The sequence below is a fragment of the Sitophilus oryzae genome, unplaced genomic scaffold (assembly GCF_002938485.1).
Source record: "Sitophilus oryzae breed Bouriz unplaced genomic scaffold, Soryzae_2.0 scaffold_1297_pilon_pilon, whole genome shotgun sequence".
NCBI lineage: Eukaryota > Metazoa > Arthropoda > Insecta > Coleoptera > Curculionidae > Sitophilus > Sitophilus oryzae.
The window spans coordinates 571,140-585,794 of record NW_022145945.1 but is presented as its reverse complement, the minus strand read 5'-3'; the positions used below and the strand labels follow the sequence as shown (position 1 = coordinate 585,794).

The following is a 14,655-nucleotide window of genomic DNA, read 5'->3' as shown; positions in this document are numbered from 1 at the left end:
TAATTATTTTAAGGTAAGAACTAGAAGTATTTATCAAGATATTACGCCCAAATGAGTAAAAAGCCTTCGCCGCCAGTCTGCATAGTACTTTATAATGGTTACTTACAATAATCAAAAGATAGGTATTAAAGGGTAGGTATTAACATTTTATTGTAGCATGCCTTTTACATGCTCTGTTCCAAATTGTCACGGGAATAGAGGGGGTCCCAAGGTTTCTGCTTTTATATTCCCCAAAAATGTCGAGCTTCGTAAAAAATGGTTGGCAGCTATTAAAAGAGATAATTTCACTCCTACTGGTAGTTCTCGGGTAAAAAGTGCATTAAATATGCCTCAAAAAGGCCAAAGGCCAAAACCTCTGTTACCCTAGTGAGGATGTAGTTATGGCTACTGCTTACACTTACCTCACTATAAGTAAAATATTGAAAGAAGAATCAAGCTTTTTACATCAAAAAGATCACAGAAAGATATTGACAACATTGACATTTGAAAATATAAATTGCCTGGATGTAAGTCTTTTTTTAGGTCACAATTGCTCACATACGTCAGAATTTATTATTAAATCCATCTTGTTCAGAATATCCAATATTTTATTGAAGAACTATGCAAAAAAAGGAATGACGCCTTTACCACAAAGACAATGCCCTATGTAAAGAGAAAGAGTAAAGAAAACTAAGCTAAGCGTAAGTTTTACTTACGAACCCCAAAAAGATATTCGGTTTTTTTTTCTATATAAAATCTTGAAACACATATTATATTTTTTATTTATCCTCACCTATTATAGTCTAAATTTATTCCCATTTGTGTAATGCTGCAAAACATAGAAAAAATATTCCATATTTTTTGACCCAAGCCAGTGTAGTTTATAATTCCAAGAGCATTTACCAAGGCTTTTACTAAGACAAGTAACTTCCTATACTGTCCATAATAGTATATATTTATCAAACGTTCAGTAAATTCTAAACTATGGTAGGTAAGTGTTTGCAATTGAATATTTAGTTTATATTGCTATTTTCTGTCATATATATCTGGTTATTTCTTTTTCCGATGATTTTGAACACCCTATATATGCTACCTCAAGTTTGAATATTTTAACACTACCTATTTTCTGAGAAAGTAGACCTTTTTATAAAAAGTAACTAACTGATGTTTTCATAAAAGTAATAAAACAAAAAATTCCATACTTATGTGGAGAACTTTAGACTCCCTGTATATTAAAAAATTAGTGAAATATTACGTAATCTAACCCGACATTTGTGTGAAAAATGTTTATTTGGAAATAAAACATGTTTTAAAATACGCGCCAAATAAGCACTTCTATCTCCACCATATTGGAAAAAGTTGAATGGCCTTGTGTGGAGGTGGTGGTGGGTCAGCATGGTGGCCCGACCGCAGCCGTGTTGCCGCTTTTCAACATGCCAGGTGTGACGTATTAAAAATAATGTGCGGATTTTTATTCTGGGCTTTTTTGTTTTTATTTATTTTCTTAAGAACGACTTCAAATTTTTCGAAAGTGAGATAGCAGAAAATTCTAGAATTAATTGCTTTATTCAATTATGCTAATTCCAAAATATAGTGAAAAGCCCATTATATGGCTACTAGCAGACCCGGTCACGCGTTGCTGTGGCTAGGTCAGTGATGTGCAAGTCCCCGGTATATTGAAATTTGGCTAAATATCCAAATTTTTACACCCTAATACCATACCCAAAGGATCAATAAATGGTGTATTGAATTTTGGTAAATAGTAAATCCCATTATGCCCTGTATATCTATATCCAATCATACTCACGTTTTTAATTTAAGATATTCTAATAATTTTTAAAAACAATTTGTTGTTAAATTAAAATTATTGAATTACTAATATTGAAAGGTGAAAATTTGGTGTTGTATATATTTTTTAATTGTATATATTTGTTTTAATTTATAAAAGTATACATTTTTATAATTTTTTAATTTTAAAAAAGTAAAATAAAAATTTTGCCCAAAAAATAAAAAAAAAAAATTGGGGGTGACCACCCCTTATTACTTAGGAGTAAAAATTAAATAACAACCTACTCTCAAACCTACTGAATATACATATAAAATTTAATCAAAATCCGTCAAGTCGTTTCGGAGGAATATGATAACAAAAGCTATTAAAAAACAACTCCTATTAAAAAATAGGGGTTGATGGCAGAAGGGTGAAAATTTAGGGTTGCATGTATTTTTTAATGTCACAAATAAAAATAAAAACATTTGTCCAAAAAATAGAAAAAATAAAATTTGGGGTGGACCACCCTTAACACTTAAGGGTATAAAAATTAAATAACAACCTACTCTCATACCTACTGAATATACACAGATATAACATTTCGTAAGGGTAGACACAAAATTTATTTGGGCCGTTTCAAATGAAGAAACATACATAATTCACCATTTTTTTAAATATAATAATAATAACATTAATATATTAATTAAATGCCCATATTAATAGAAAAATAGTGTCGTACCATTTTATTATTAGAAAAATATATTGAAAGTTATAAAGAACTAACTAAGACTTATGTATATATTATTTTTATTTAATTTATTAAATACAAAAATATTTACTACTAACAAATCTAAACTCCAACAAAGTGTTTGTTACTTAATATATAATAATTATTTTTTAAATTATATTACATAAACCAGAAAAAAAAACTTAAGAATATTAATTCTAATATATTTATTTCAAAGTTTTAGAAACATAAACTGGATCTCCCTCTTGTAATTTGCCTGTTTTGATTACTTTCAGATACAGGCCCATAGGCGGATATTTGAACGGACCTTTACTAACCCTATACCTAAAAATCAGAAAAAAATTATATAGGTAAGTATTTTCTATATTGTATTTTCAGTCTGTCGTTAGCACCCTTGCCTAATATCTAAAATTAATATTTTTTTTTCTTGGAACCTTATATAACTGGTATATAAACTATTTTTTTACTAAATTCCATATTTTATAGAGTATTGTTAAAGTCTCTTAACTGGTGTATATTAATGAGATGATAAACATTATTTAAAAAAATAAACAGTTTTTTATTTACTTTTCTAATGTTTTTAAAGGCTGTCTTTCTTTGTTCATTGTACCATCTTGAGATACCGTTGTCTCGATACATCTCAAGCATTCCAAGCACACCTTGGCTACAACTTCACCAACTTTAATGTATTCCCATTTATCTTCTTCAAAAGCTTCGGGCCCTTGCAAAACATATTTATTATTTATATGTATTTGTCGTTTTCGGTTATTTTTTTATGTTATTTTACCTTCCACTAACAGGTTTGGTCTAAAGTTACGAAACGAGATCTTGTGGTTTTCTGGTAGTTTTTCGTTAACGTCATCAACTGATGCTTGGTTGATTAAATGTAGTGCTGCCAAATCGCTGAAAATTCCCTAAAATTTAATGTTTAATTTTAAAACTAATTTGAATAACGTAATAGACTAAGACCTAGCAACGTTTTCGAGAAAGTATTTTAAGAAAGCTGGCACTTTGATATATCTTTTACTATGCTCTCTGGAACAGCATGCGGCTCATCTGGCTGCCGATACCCGTTGCGTTCACTACTGCGCATCCGAAGAAAATCCTATATTTTTTTTATTTAGTCCGTTAAATTCTAGTATTGAATATAAATCGAATAAGTCTCCATAGCGCAGCGCGTAGAGTTTCCGGCTACGAACCGAGGATTGAATCCTCGAGGATTCAGAGTTCGAGACCTGGTCAGGACAAAAACTTTTTTATTTTATTTTCGTTTATATTCCGATAGTAAAGTATTAAATATTTGTTTTTTTTTGAATCACCGGAATTATTTAATACTTGACTATCAAAATATAAACGAAAATAAAATAAAAAAGTTTTTGCCCTGACCCGATCTCGAACTCTGACTCCTCGCTTGATAGGCGGGACCTCTACGCGCTGAGCTGTGGAGACTCGGTCGGTTTATATTCAATACTAGAATTTAAAGAATTAATAAAAATATAAGATCTTCTTTTAATGCGCAGTAGAGAAGGCAACGTTTACCGGTAGCCAGACGGGTCGCATGCTGTTCCAGAGAGCATAGTAAACAACATATTAAAGAACCAGCTTTCTTAAAATACTTGTTTTCCCGACGTTGCTAGCTCTCTTACTATAAACTCATGTTAATTATGAAGTACAACAGATAATAGAAAAAGGAATTTTTTTTCCTTCCATTAAATTTACACATGAAATTGAGAACAACGACAGATTACCATTTCTAGATGTATTAGTTATTAGAAATACCAATAATTGCCTGGAATTTGATATCTATAGGAAAAATACCACTACACGCAGATATATTCCTAATGAATCATATCATAGTGTTGAACATAAAATGGCTAGTTTAAATTTCTTAGTTCATAGATTACTTAGTTTTCCACTTACCAACGAAAGATATGAAATAGAAAGAGATTACATTAGGAATGTGGCTGAGTGTAGTGGATATTATCCTTCACTAGTTGATAAAATAATTAGAAAACGTAGGTATAGGTTAATGATTTCTGAAAATTCGGCTTTTCAAGTGGAGAAAGATACGTCAAAATATTTTTCAATACCGTTTGATAGAGAGTTATCCCGTGGTCTAAAAGGAATTTTTAAGAATGTCAATTATAAATTTGTGTATAGTGCTAATAATAAATTACAACAATTATTAGGTAATCAAAGGATAAAACACCTCCACTGGAAAGGTCGGGTATTTATGAAATTTCTTGTAAAGATTGTAATCAGAAGTATGTTGGGCAAACTAGAAGATCAATATTAACTAGATTACTAGATTTAAAGAATATTTAGCTCAGATAAGATATGGTAGACAGGATAAATCTTGCGTTGCCGAACATATGGTTGATAAAGAACATTGTATAGATCCTAATAATTTAAAATCAATTAAACAAGTCTCAAATTACAGGCAATTAGATGCATATGAAAGCATCAGAATTAATAAATGTAAAGATAGTATGAACAGAGACAACGGTCCAATTTCCTTCAAGTTCTTTGTTCCTACTACTCTAGTGGCGGAAATCTAACTGTTAGGCTCGATGGGCTCTGACTCGGTTGGCTAGATCTTGCCACGCCCACTCGGTGCCCACTGAGCGAGTATATAAACGGTAAAATTGTAGATTGTAGTTTAGTTTTTAATCATCTGCTGATGATGCTAATATGTTTAGCGAAACGTGCGTCCAGTGTAAAAGTAAAAGTGTTTTGGTGTATTGTGGTGATTTAGTGTTTTATTTTGTTGTGTAACACCAAAGGTTCCAACCCCCAACTGTAATACAGTATGTCCCCGGATTTTCTTGACAAGGGAAGTATAATCACACTGGTCTTACAAATACGTGAAAATATTCGTATGAGAATGTATTAGTCGTCTGCATACCGACAAATAGTTATCAATTTGTGTGTAGTATTCTGCCCATTTTTTGTGCGCTTGCAGAAGGTTCCTAAACGTGCTGCCATCTCCGTATCCTAGCCGCATTCCTTGGTCCTTTTCCAGCAAGAACTTGCTTAACCATGTGGCAACAGCGTCACCACAGTCCGTACACACAAAGTATTCGTTACCAAAAACACTGCCCCAAATGGACACCCTAAAAAAATAGAAACAAATACCTTTTTTTATAACGCAAAGCATGCAAAATGTTCTACGCCAAATGAAGTCTCATGCAAAAGTGACCAGATCTCCAAACTGATACTAAAGCAGTTTCCTCAGCATTTTTTTTTCGAAGGTATTTCCCACTTTACCGGCAAGTTGGTTATAAAATGGTTGTGATATACACCTACACCATTCATGAAAAGCATAATGATATTTTTAGCGTTAAATATTAATATAACTTACACAGTTACATTGTTTCTAACAGCTGGTACGTTGATGAATAAATCTGTCATACCAGGTGCACTGAAAATTACACCATTCTCCGTAGGACGTACTTCGATGAGTACTGCTTTCGGACATTGTCTAGCTGTTCTAACTTCACGATCTTTACTCGTGTAGAGAAGAAAAGATCTAGAAAATTAAGTATACCTTATTTTTACAACACGGTATCAGTAGCCCTCTTGATTATGCCCATTCTAACAAAAAAATAAGATAGAAACAGTTAGTTTATTTTAAAATCGAATGTATTAATATCTAATAATTAATATATTAATAACAGTGAACAAGAAACGACGATTCAGTGAAGTCATGGTAGGCTTTGGAAAAAAGTTGCTTTTGACGTAATAGTATAAACGTCAAATTGATATTAGATCAACATTTTGATAGTCTTAGCAGCGTTTTTTATCGTTTAATTGATTTTTCAAAATGCATTTATTATTTGAAGTAGTTGAAGTTGTTGGGCATTTTGAAAAAGCAATTAAAAGATAAAAAAACGCTGTTAAGACTATCAAAATGTTGATCAAATATCAATTTGACGTTTATACTATTACGTCAAAAGCAACTTTTTTCCAAAGCCTACCATGACTTCACTGAATCGTCGTTTCTTGTTCACTGTTATTAATATATTAATTATTAGATATTAATACATCTGGTATTTATGGTATTCTGGTATATCGTCGATTTTAAAATAAAGTAACTGTTTCTGTATTATTTTTTGATTAGAATGGGCATAATCAAGAGGCTACTGATACCGTGTTGTAAAAATAAGGTAATTAAGGGCTTATTTTTTGGTATTTATTATAATTTTTCTAATATCTTCGGTTTGAATCAAGATATCAAGATGTGGTTTTCGCTGACTTTTTAAGCTTTTACTACTCTCAGCTAAAATTACATATACTATCGTATTTAATTTTTTTGAAAAACGCGGTTTGTTTGTTAAATTCGATATAATACTTTTATTATTATATCCACAATCCACAACTATAGAGATTCCTGATGCAATTAATAATCGGACTCATATTAATAACTACTTTTTACAGTTTTCAAAAAGTAATCCGCCGATAGATGATAATCTGGTACAATATTATAAACATAACCAAAAAGCTGGAATTCATGATACATTTAATGTTTCGACTGTAACTATTGATGACGTAGCGTCAATTCTTTTTAACATTAAATCTTTATCGACAGGATCAGATGAAATAAGTATTGAAATGTTGAGAATGTGTTGTCCGAGAATCATACCCTTTATCACCAACATCATTAATACATGTCTTTTAGAGAATACCTTTCCCGATCAATGGAAAATAGCGCGTATAACTCCGTTGCCAAAAAGTGCTGTTGTTGGTACGTTCAGCGAACTGAGACCAATAAGTATTTTACCCTGCGTATCAAAAATATTGGAACGTACTATGAACAATCAAATATGCAACTTTCTAGATTTGAACAATATTTTGCCGCCAAATCAATCGGGTTTTCGTAAGGACTATAGCTGTACCACTGCCCTTTTAAGCATAATCGATGATATTATAAGAGCCTCTGATCAGGGCATATCTTCTATACTGGTGCTTTTGGATTATTCCAAGGCATTTGATAGAATTAGTCACAAATTATTACTATCCATATTAAGTTTTGTGGGATTTTCGGAAAGTGCCATTCTACTTGTTGAAAGTTTTTTAAGTAATAGGATACAGTATGTGAAGACTAGTGCTGGGGTATCGTCCAGAGAAATTAATAGTTGTGGTGTCCCTCAGGGATCCATTTTGGGACCAATATTGTTCACAATTTATACAAGTAATGTAGCTAAAGATCTATATAGTGTTACAACGCATTACTATGCAGACGACACTCAGCTTCTCTTCTCTTTTGATCCTAATAACTGGTCGGAGGCTGAAATTTTAATAAATGATTAGATATAAGATTATTTATTATTAGATATGTTGATGAAAAGCTCCGATTGCCATGGTCTGGCTATTAATTCGCTTAAATCAAATGTTATGGTGTTTGGTAAGCAGAAAGGGAGAGTTTCGGAATTAATTAAAATTAAAATAGCAGGTAATAAGTTGAGTTTCACCCAATGCACTAGAAATTTGGGTCTGTTTATTGATAGTGTTGCGGACCGGTGTGGACTCGACCTAACTTAACAATATAGCCCGCCCTCGGATGACCTTAACATCGCATAGACACCGCAATGCTTCATTCGAAGATTAGAGAAGGATCGAGTCCCACTGAAATGGAGTAGTACATACGAGAACGTTCGAAAACCTTCTCTATGCACCTAACGATCTATGGACTATTCTAGTAAACTTTAACTGTAGGTATAAAAGCCGGCGGCCGTGACCTAGAAAGGGCAGTTATAAATATACCAGTGCAGTTGACGCGCTAAAATTCAAAATAAATTCTTAGTTATAAATCGTTTGTAAATAGTTCTATAAGTCTTTTATCGTTATTGTTTTTGTTAATTAGTGTTAAATAAATAGTGTTTAAATAAATTGTGACTTTCTATCCACACGGAACCGACGAAAAACGTAACAATAGTAAACTTCGTTTCAAGGAGCATGTGTCTCTGTGTTTAAAAAGGGCATGCTTATCATTAAGGATGCTCTATCCACATCGAAAAATCTTATCTGAATCAGTTAAAATAACGTACTTTGTTTTAGCAGATAGGGGAAAATGGTTCTAACAAAAAAAATCCAAAATTTACTGAAGATTATGGAGCTATTATTTATAGTACCCATTATTTAGGCAAAATTCTGTAAAAATTCTATTTTCTTTTAGCAGTTGTGCCATCTAGCGCCCTTTTTACGAACTTGAAAATAATTTCCAGCAATTTCTCATAGCCCCTTCAGTTGTAAATTTTTTTTCGTATGCCCTACGGCTAATACTTTCCGAGATACAGCCGAGAACTATTCTTAGTGGGACACCCTGTACTTTAATTAACATAGCATAACGCCTATAGAGTGCCTATATACCGGGCATCGTCATTTGAAACAGAAAATCGCAAGCAAATTTTGATCTGTCCAAATATTTGTTCCCCTGTTGATTTTGCAGCGAAGTCGTAATAGGTTTTTAAAAGGCCTGCATATGCTGAATACACATGCCAAATTTGAACAATTTTGAAAAAGCCGATTTCAAGTAATTTAAGAAAAACTGCATCTATTTTAAGTTGAAACCAGGCAAATGTCAACATACCTTAAGTTGTCAACTTGTCAACTCATGCTTTTATAGATCGTGATCAAATGTAATTTGTTGTGCTGTTTGTAGAAAATAAAATTTGGCATTCACAAAATCATAGGTTGACAATTTAAGGTATGTTAGCATTTGCGGGGTTTTGTATTGTTACCTATTCAGTTTCAATTTAAAAATGTACATCAAAAGCAAATTTTTAAAATCTTTTTTCAAACAATAACCACCCTGTATATTAAGTCTCAACACAGCTAACATATTTTATGTTATCTGTGGTCTCAGAACAATAATTTTTATAAACTATGTAAATATTGAAACACGAATTAAAGTCTAGCCATTTTGTTTATGAATTTATTCTCATAGTAATATTTAAGATAAAATAAGTGCTATATTTAACGCACTTTTCCCTTGACAACAAGACCATTTTTTTAAACTTTTATTTAAATTATTTAGATTTATAAAAATTCCACTTACCTATCTTTCAAACTTGTTACATTATATCCTTTTTCAATTTCTCTTATACCTTTCGGTCCACAAAACACTCTGGTAGATTGCAGTCCCTTTCCACTCTTTAAGGGATACAAAAATATACCCTTTAATTTTCCCACTTCAATCCATTCATTTGGTATTTTTTCCTTTTTGTATTTTCTAAATAGTAGAGCACTAACTAACACTAGAAACACTGTACCGGCAGCTATAGTGATATGAGATTGATTAAGAGAAACCATTTTTAAAACATTAAATTTTGTTGTTTGGGCGTCTGAATTGTGATAACCAACTGAACCAAATATATAAAATACTCAGATTTTTTTTTGTATTAATGTAGTTTGAATAAGAGATAAAAATAAAGAATGCGAACAGTTGTTACAGTAATTATTATTAGGCAAGGTCAAATTAATAGAAGTATCTTATAAAAGTGTATATTATGCTTTAGATAAATAAAACATCAACTTTGCTTGATGCTAAGTACAAATTGAAAATAAAAATATTGAACGAAAATGTTTAAACCGGATATTATATAAATATACTTGTTTATTAAAATTTATCTGTAGGTCAAAGGGATTCTTGTGGACCAGACATTTATAATATATTCTCTCGTGGTCAGATACCGTATGATCGAAAAAAAAACGGCGTCCAGTTGGCTGGGAAATGACGATCGATGACATTTCCCATATAAATCTACATATATAAGTTGCTAATGTTTATCTGTGTCGTCTCTACTGAAGTAACGACTTGCTCTAGAAAGTGGCTTTTTACTAAAAGATAGCTAATTGGCTCTTCTAAAAACTGTCGTCGTCGGACTTTTTGTTTTTCATTTAATTAAAAAAAAAGTATTTTTTTCCTTATGACGTGGTGGATGCGCCAGGCTTCAACTCGTTTGCATATAAAATGACTGCGGTCTTCACTTCATAGCCGTCGCTGACGCCGTTTTTTCCGATCATACGGTATTTATTTAATGTTCTCAATGTTTATAGTAGTAGAGCACAAGATGCTCAATGGGGATTTACTCGAGGGTCTACTATCTATAGTATTGTGAAAAGTAAAAATTAGATGCTAAAAAGAAAATAAGGTTATACTGGGTGTCCCAGAAATAAGTACTTTAAGGGTTGGTAGATCTCGATAAAAGAAACATATTTTCTCTATATCGTTTTTCAAATAAGTCCAAAATAACGGAGTTATTTTACTTTGAAAATTTCCAAAAAAATAATTTTTTACTAAAATTTTGAGAACCACTGGATCTTTTCTGGATTTTATTTCTTGTAAATTCAATCTAATACCTATGTTGTCATATTACCAAGAAATTATGTTTTTTAACTAAAAACTAAAAAAATTCCAAAAAATTTCGAATTTTCCATTTTTTTTTGGCGTGTTTTATACTACCAGTGCACTTATATTTGGGACACCCTGTATAGTCTGGTTCACATGTATCATTTTTAGTAAAATTTTTCAATATTCGTCGAAAATTACGCATGTGGTGGCACTCGATTCGTATTGTCAGCTAGAAAGTTTAAGAAAAAGTCCGAAAAGGCGCTGAAAAAATTACTAAAGTTTTTAACAATTAAGTGAAAAAAAGTGGGGGTGTGTTTTTTTGGAATACCTCGAAAAATATTGAAGATTTTCGAAATATGAAAAAAAATCCAAAAAGATGAAGAAATTTACTAAAAAATGTTCTAGCTCCCGGAACTGTAGTTCAAATATTTGTAATTTTTACAGAGCCCTGAAAACAGAGCTAAAAACGGGTAGTCTGGCTTCCGCGCGCGTTGTGTTACTTTAAAACAACAACTTAAAAAATTATTTAACTATATTAAATATTAATATTAAGGAATAAGAAAATTCATGGAGTGTTGGGATACATGAATAAACAATAATCCGCGGTCGAAAGGTTTGTATCCCAATTTTAACTTTAATTATGCATTTGTTAATTAATAACTTTTTCTAAACTGAGAGTTAATATAAAGATCCCGATAATTATTAAACTAAAACCCTAAAATTATTTTCACTTAGTGAAGTTATTCTTAATGACCTTACTGACCCAGAGCCAGTGGTTCCAAAAAAGCTCTATATCCATAGTAGATTGGAAAGCCCGTAAAAATTTTAGGTCGCGAAATTATTTTGGGTCGCGACCGTTATACGCGATCTGGCGCTGCTATAGCGGTCGCTAAGAACAACGGCAAACAAAAACAGAAATAATTTTCTCTTGTCAAAGTCAGAATCTTCAAAAATCATAATAATCTTTCAAAATCTAAACCGCTCTCGTTAAAGAAATTCCGAAAAGTGTTTATGGCGTCCATTTTCAAAGAAATTATTGCTATCTTGTGAGTTTAATTCAAGTTTTATTTACTCCAACCGGTGATAATTGTGAAAAAGTGGCATTAAAAACTTAAAAAGCTGTGCTGAGAACTGTGAACTGCAAAAACCATCGTGGATCGTGGTATAACGTCGATTTCCAGTGTTCATAGGTATTTCATACATGCGTCCTTATATAAAATAAAGTTTCTTGTATGCAACACACTGTATTTTATTTATAAAATTAAACGAAAATAATAATAAATTTGAATAAACAATATTTGGCGATATAATTCCGGAAAAAGCCGAACCGCTCCGAAATTTTCAAAAGTTTTGGGTCGCGACCGTTGCAAGAATAGCGCCAAATAGTGTTTACATTGTCCTTATGGGCACTTTCCAATCTAAACTTGTTTCATTTATCTATGCTCTATATCTGATTTTTGGCACTTTAAGATATTTTGACACTATGACACTGATTTAAATAAAAAAAAGATATGAAAACAAATAATTATTTATACAGAAATTGTTATTCACATCATTACAATATTTTTTAATTTATTTTGATAGTTTCACATATATTAATAAATAAATATTTTTTCAGCCTTCTTAAAAAAAATATTAAAAATACAAAACTATATCAGGTATTTACTTTAGATGATTTGTTCTTACTTTACTATAAATATAGTAATCTTAAATCATTACAGTTGAGGGTTGGAACCTTTGGTGTTACACAGCAAAATAAAAACACTAAATCACCACAATACACCAAAACACTTTTACTTTTACACTGGACGCGCGTTTCGCTAACCATGTTAGCATCATCAGCAGATGATTATAAACTAAAGTACAATCTACAAGTTGAGCGTTTATATACTCGCCCAGTAGGCACCGAGTGGGCGTGGCAAAATCTAGCCAGCCGAGTCAGAACCCACTGAGCGTAACAATAGCTTTGTTCGGGTTCTTGTTATTACCGATTCTGAACCGTCCTAGAACTGTGATGCGTATGCGCAGAAGGAAATATGAAGACATTATTTCATTTGCTCATGCGCTTCAGAGTTCTAGGACGGTTCAGAATCGGTAATAACAAGAACCCGAAAAAAGCTAATAATTAGATTTCCGCCACTAGAGTAGTAGGAACAAAGAACTTGATGGAATTGGACCTTTGCCTCTGTTCCTACTATCTTTACATTTATTAATTCTGATGCTTTCATATGCATCTAATTGCCTGTAATTTGAGACTTGTTTAATTAATTTTAAATTATTAAGATCTATACAATGTTCATTATCAACAATATGTTCGGCAACGCAAGATTTATCCGGTCTACCATATCTTATCTGAGCTAAATGTTCTTTAAATCTAGTTAATATTGATCTTCTAGTTTGCTCAACATATTTCTGATTACAATCTTTACAAGAAATTTCATAAATACCCGACCTTTCCAGTGGAGGTGTTTTATCCTTTGAATTGCGCCGAGACGACAACCATTCGTGCCATGAATTTTGGTACGACTGATATTGGAGATGGAGAACTACCCTCTATAAAACCGTCCCAGATACTGGCTTTTGTCAAAGCCCTGGGACTGTATGATGAGTTATGATTCAAGAAAGGGGGACACAATGGATCTGTAAGGTCGAAGTGATTAACCCCCCTCCAACTCATTCTAAATTCTAAAAAAAAAATCCTTTGAATTACCTATAATTGTTGTAATTTATTATTAGCACTATACACAAGTTTATAATTGACATTCTTAAAAATTCCTTTTAAACCACGGGATAACACTCTATCAAACGGTATCGAAAAATATTTAGACGTATCTTTCTCCACTTGAAAAGTCGAATTTTCAGAAATCATTAACCTACACCTACGTTTTCTAATTAATTTATCAACTAGTGAAGGGGAATATCCATTACACTCAGCTACATTCCTAATGTAATCTCTTTCTATTTCATATCTTTCGTTGGAAAGTGGGAAACTAAGTAATCTATGAACTAAGAAATTTAAACTAGCCATTTTATGTTCAACACTATGATGTGATTCATTAGGAATATATCTGCGTGTGGTCGTATTTTTCCTATAGATATCAAATGCCAGGCAATTATTAGTATTTCTAATAACTAATACATCTAGAAATGGTAATCTGTCGTTGTTCTCAATTTCATGCGTAAATTTAATGGAAGGAAAACGATTATTTAACTTAGAAATAAAATTATCTATAGTGTCTGAATGTGTGTCAAAAACAGCAAAAATATCATCCACATACCTAAACCATACTCTTGGAAAATACCCAAACTGATTCTTAGCCTCCACTTCAAACCTGCTCATGAATAAATTAGCCAAAAATGGAGACAATGGATTACCCATTTCTGTACCTTCCCGCTGTTCAAAAAAGTTGTTATTAAATTGAAAACAATTTTGTTTCATACATAACGATGTAAGCTCAATATATTCACTCACAGTTTTGTTGTCGAGACCATTTGCGTTCAGTAATTCCTTTAAGTAGCCTAAAATATGTGGAATTGGAACACTTGGGAACAACGAAGATACATCAAAGTAGACCAAAATTTCACCTTCATGCAATGTTATATCTTTAATTTTGTTAATGAATTCAATATTATTTTTAACTGAGAAAGAAGGTTCATGATCAGGTAAATTTTCGAACTCCCTTGATAATCATTTTGCCAAATTATAAGTCGGAGAACCTACAGCCGATACAATTGGGCGCATAGACTTGTCCGGTTTATGAATTTTTGGCAAAGCATACAATTTTGGTAATGAGGGATTGGATACTT

At 31.9% G+C, this 14,655-nt stretch overlaps 1 protein-coding gene across 2 annotated transcripts; it reads right to left on the bottom strand.

The window, feature by feature from the left end:
* Nucleotides 1–2,606: 2,606 nt before the first annotated feature.
* Nucleotides 2,607–10,037, bottom strand: LOC115874511 (mitochondrial amidoxime reducing component 2-like). Of its 2 annotated transcripts, none has more exons than XM_030889663.1 (6): nt 9,553–10,037; nt 5,857–6,024; nt 5,401–5,608; nt 3,283–3,409; nt 3,063–3,216; nt 2,607–2,819 (listed from the first exon to the last, which is right to left on the bottom strand). In XM_030889663.1, exons 1-6 carry the CDS (start codon nt 9,804–9,806, stop codon nt 2,702–2,704), a joined length of 1,029 nt encoding a protein of 342 aa, XP_030745523.1. In that variant the 5' UTR covers nt 9,807–10,037; the 3' UTR covers nt 2,607–2,701. The 2 variants fall into 2 exon arrangements, with proteins under 2 accessions (XP_030745523.1, XP_030745524.1); XM_030889664.1 differs by having other exon boundaries at nt 5,401–5,590.
* Between the last annotated feature and the right edge of the window lie 4,618 nt (nt 10,038–14,655).

Coding starts and splice junctions, on each gene's coding strand:
- LOC115874511 (XM_030889663.1), bottom strand. CDS start 9,806: ATGGTTTCTCTTAATCAATCTCATATCACTATAGCTGCCGGTACAGTG. Junction 6,025..9,552: donor GTAACAAGTTTGAAAGATAG/GTAAGTGGAATT, acceptor TTAATTTTCTAG/ATCTTTTCTTCTCTACACGA. Junction 5,609..5,856: donor GTTAGAAACAATGTAACTGT/GTAAGTTATATT, acceptor CTATTTTTTTAG/GGTGTCCATTTGGGGCAGTG.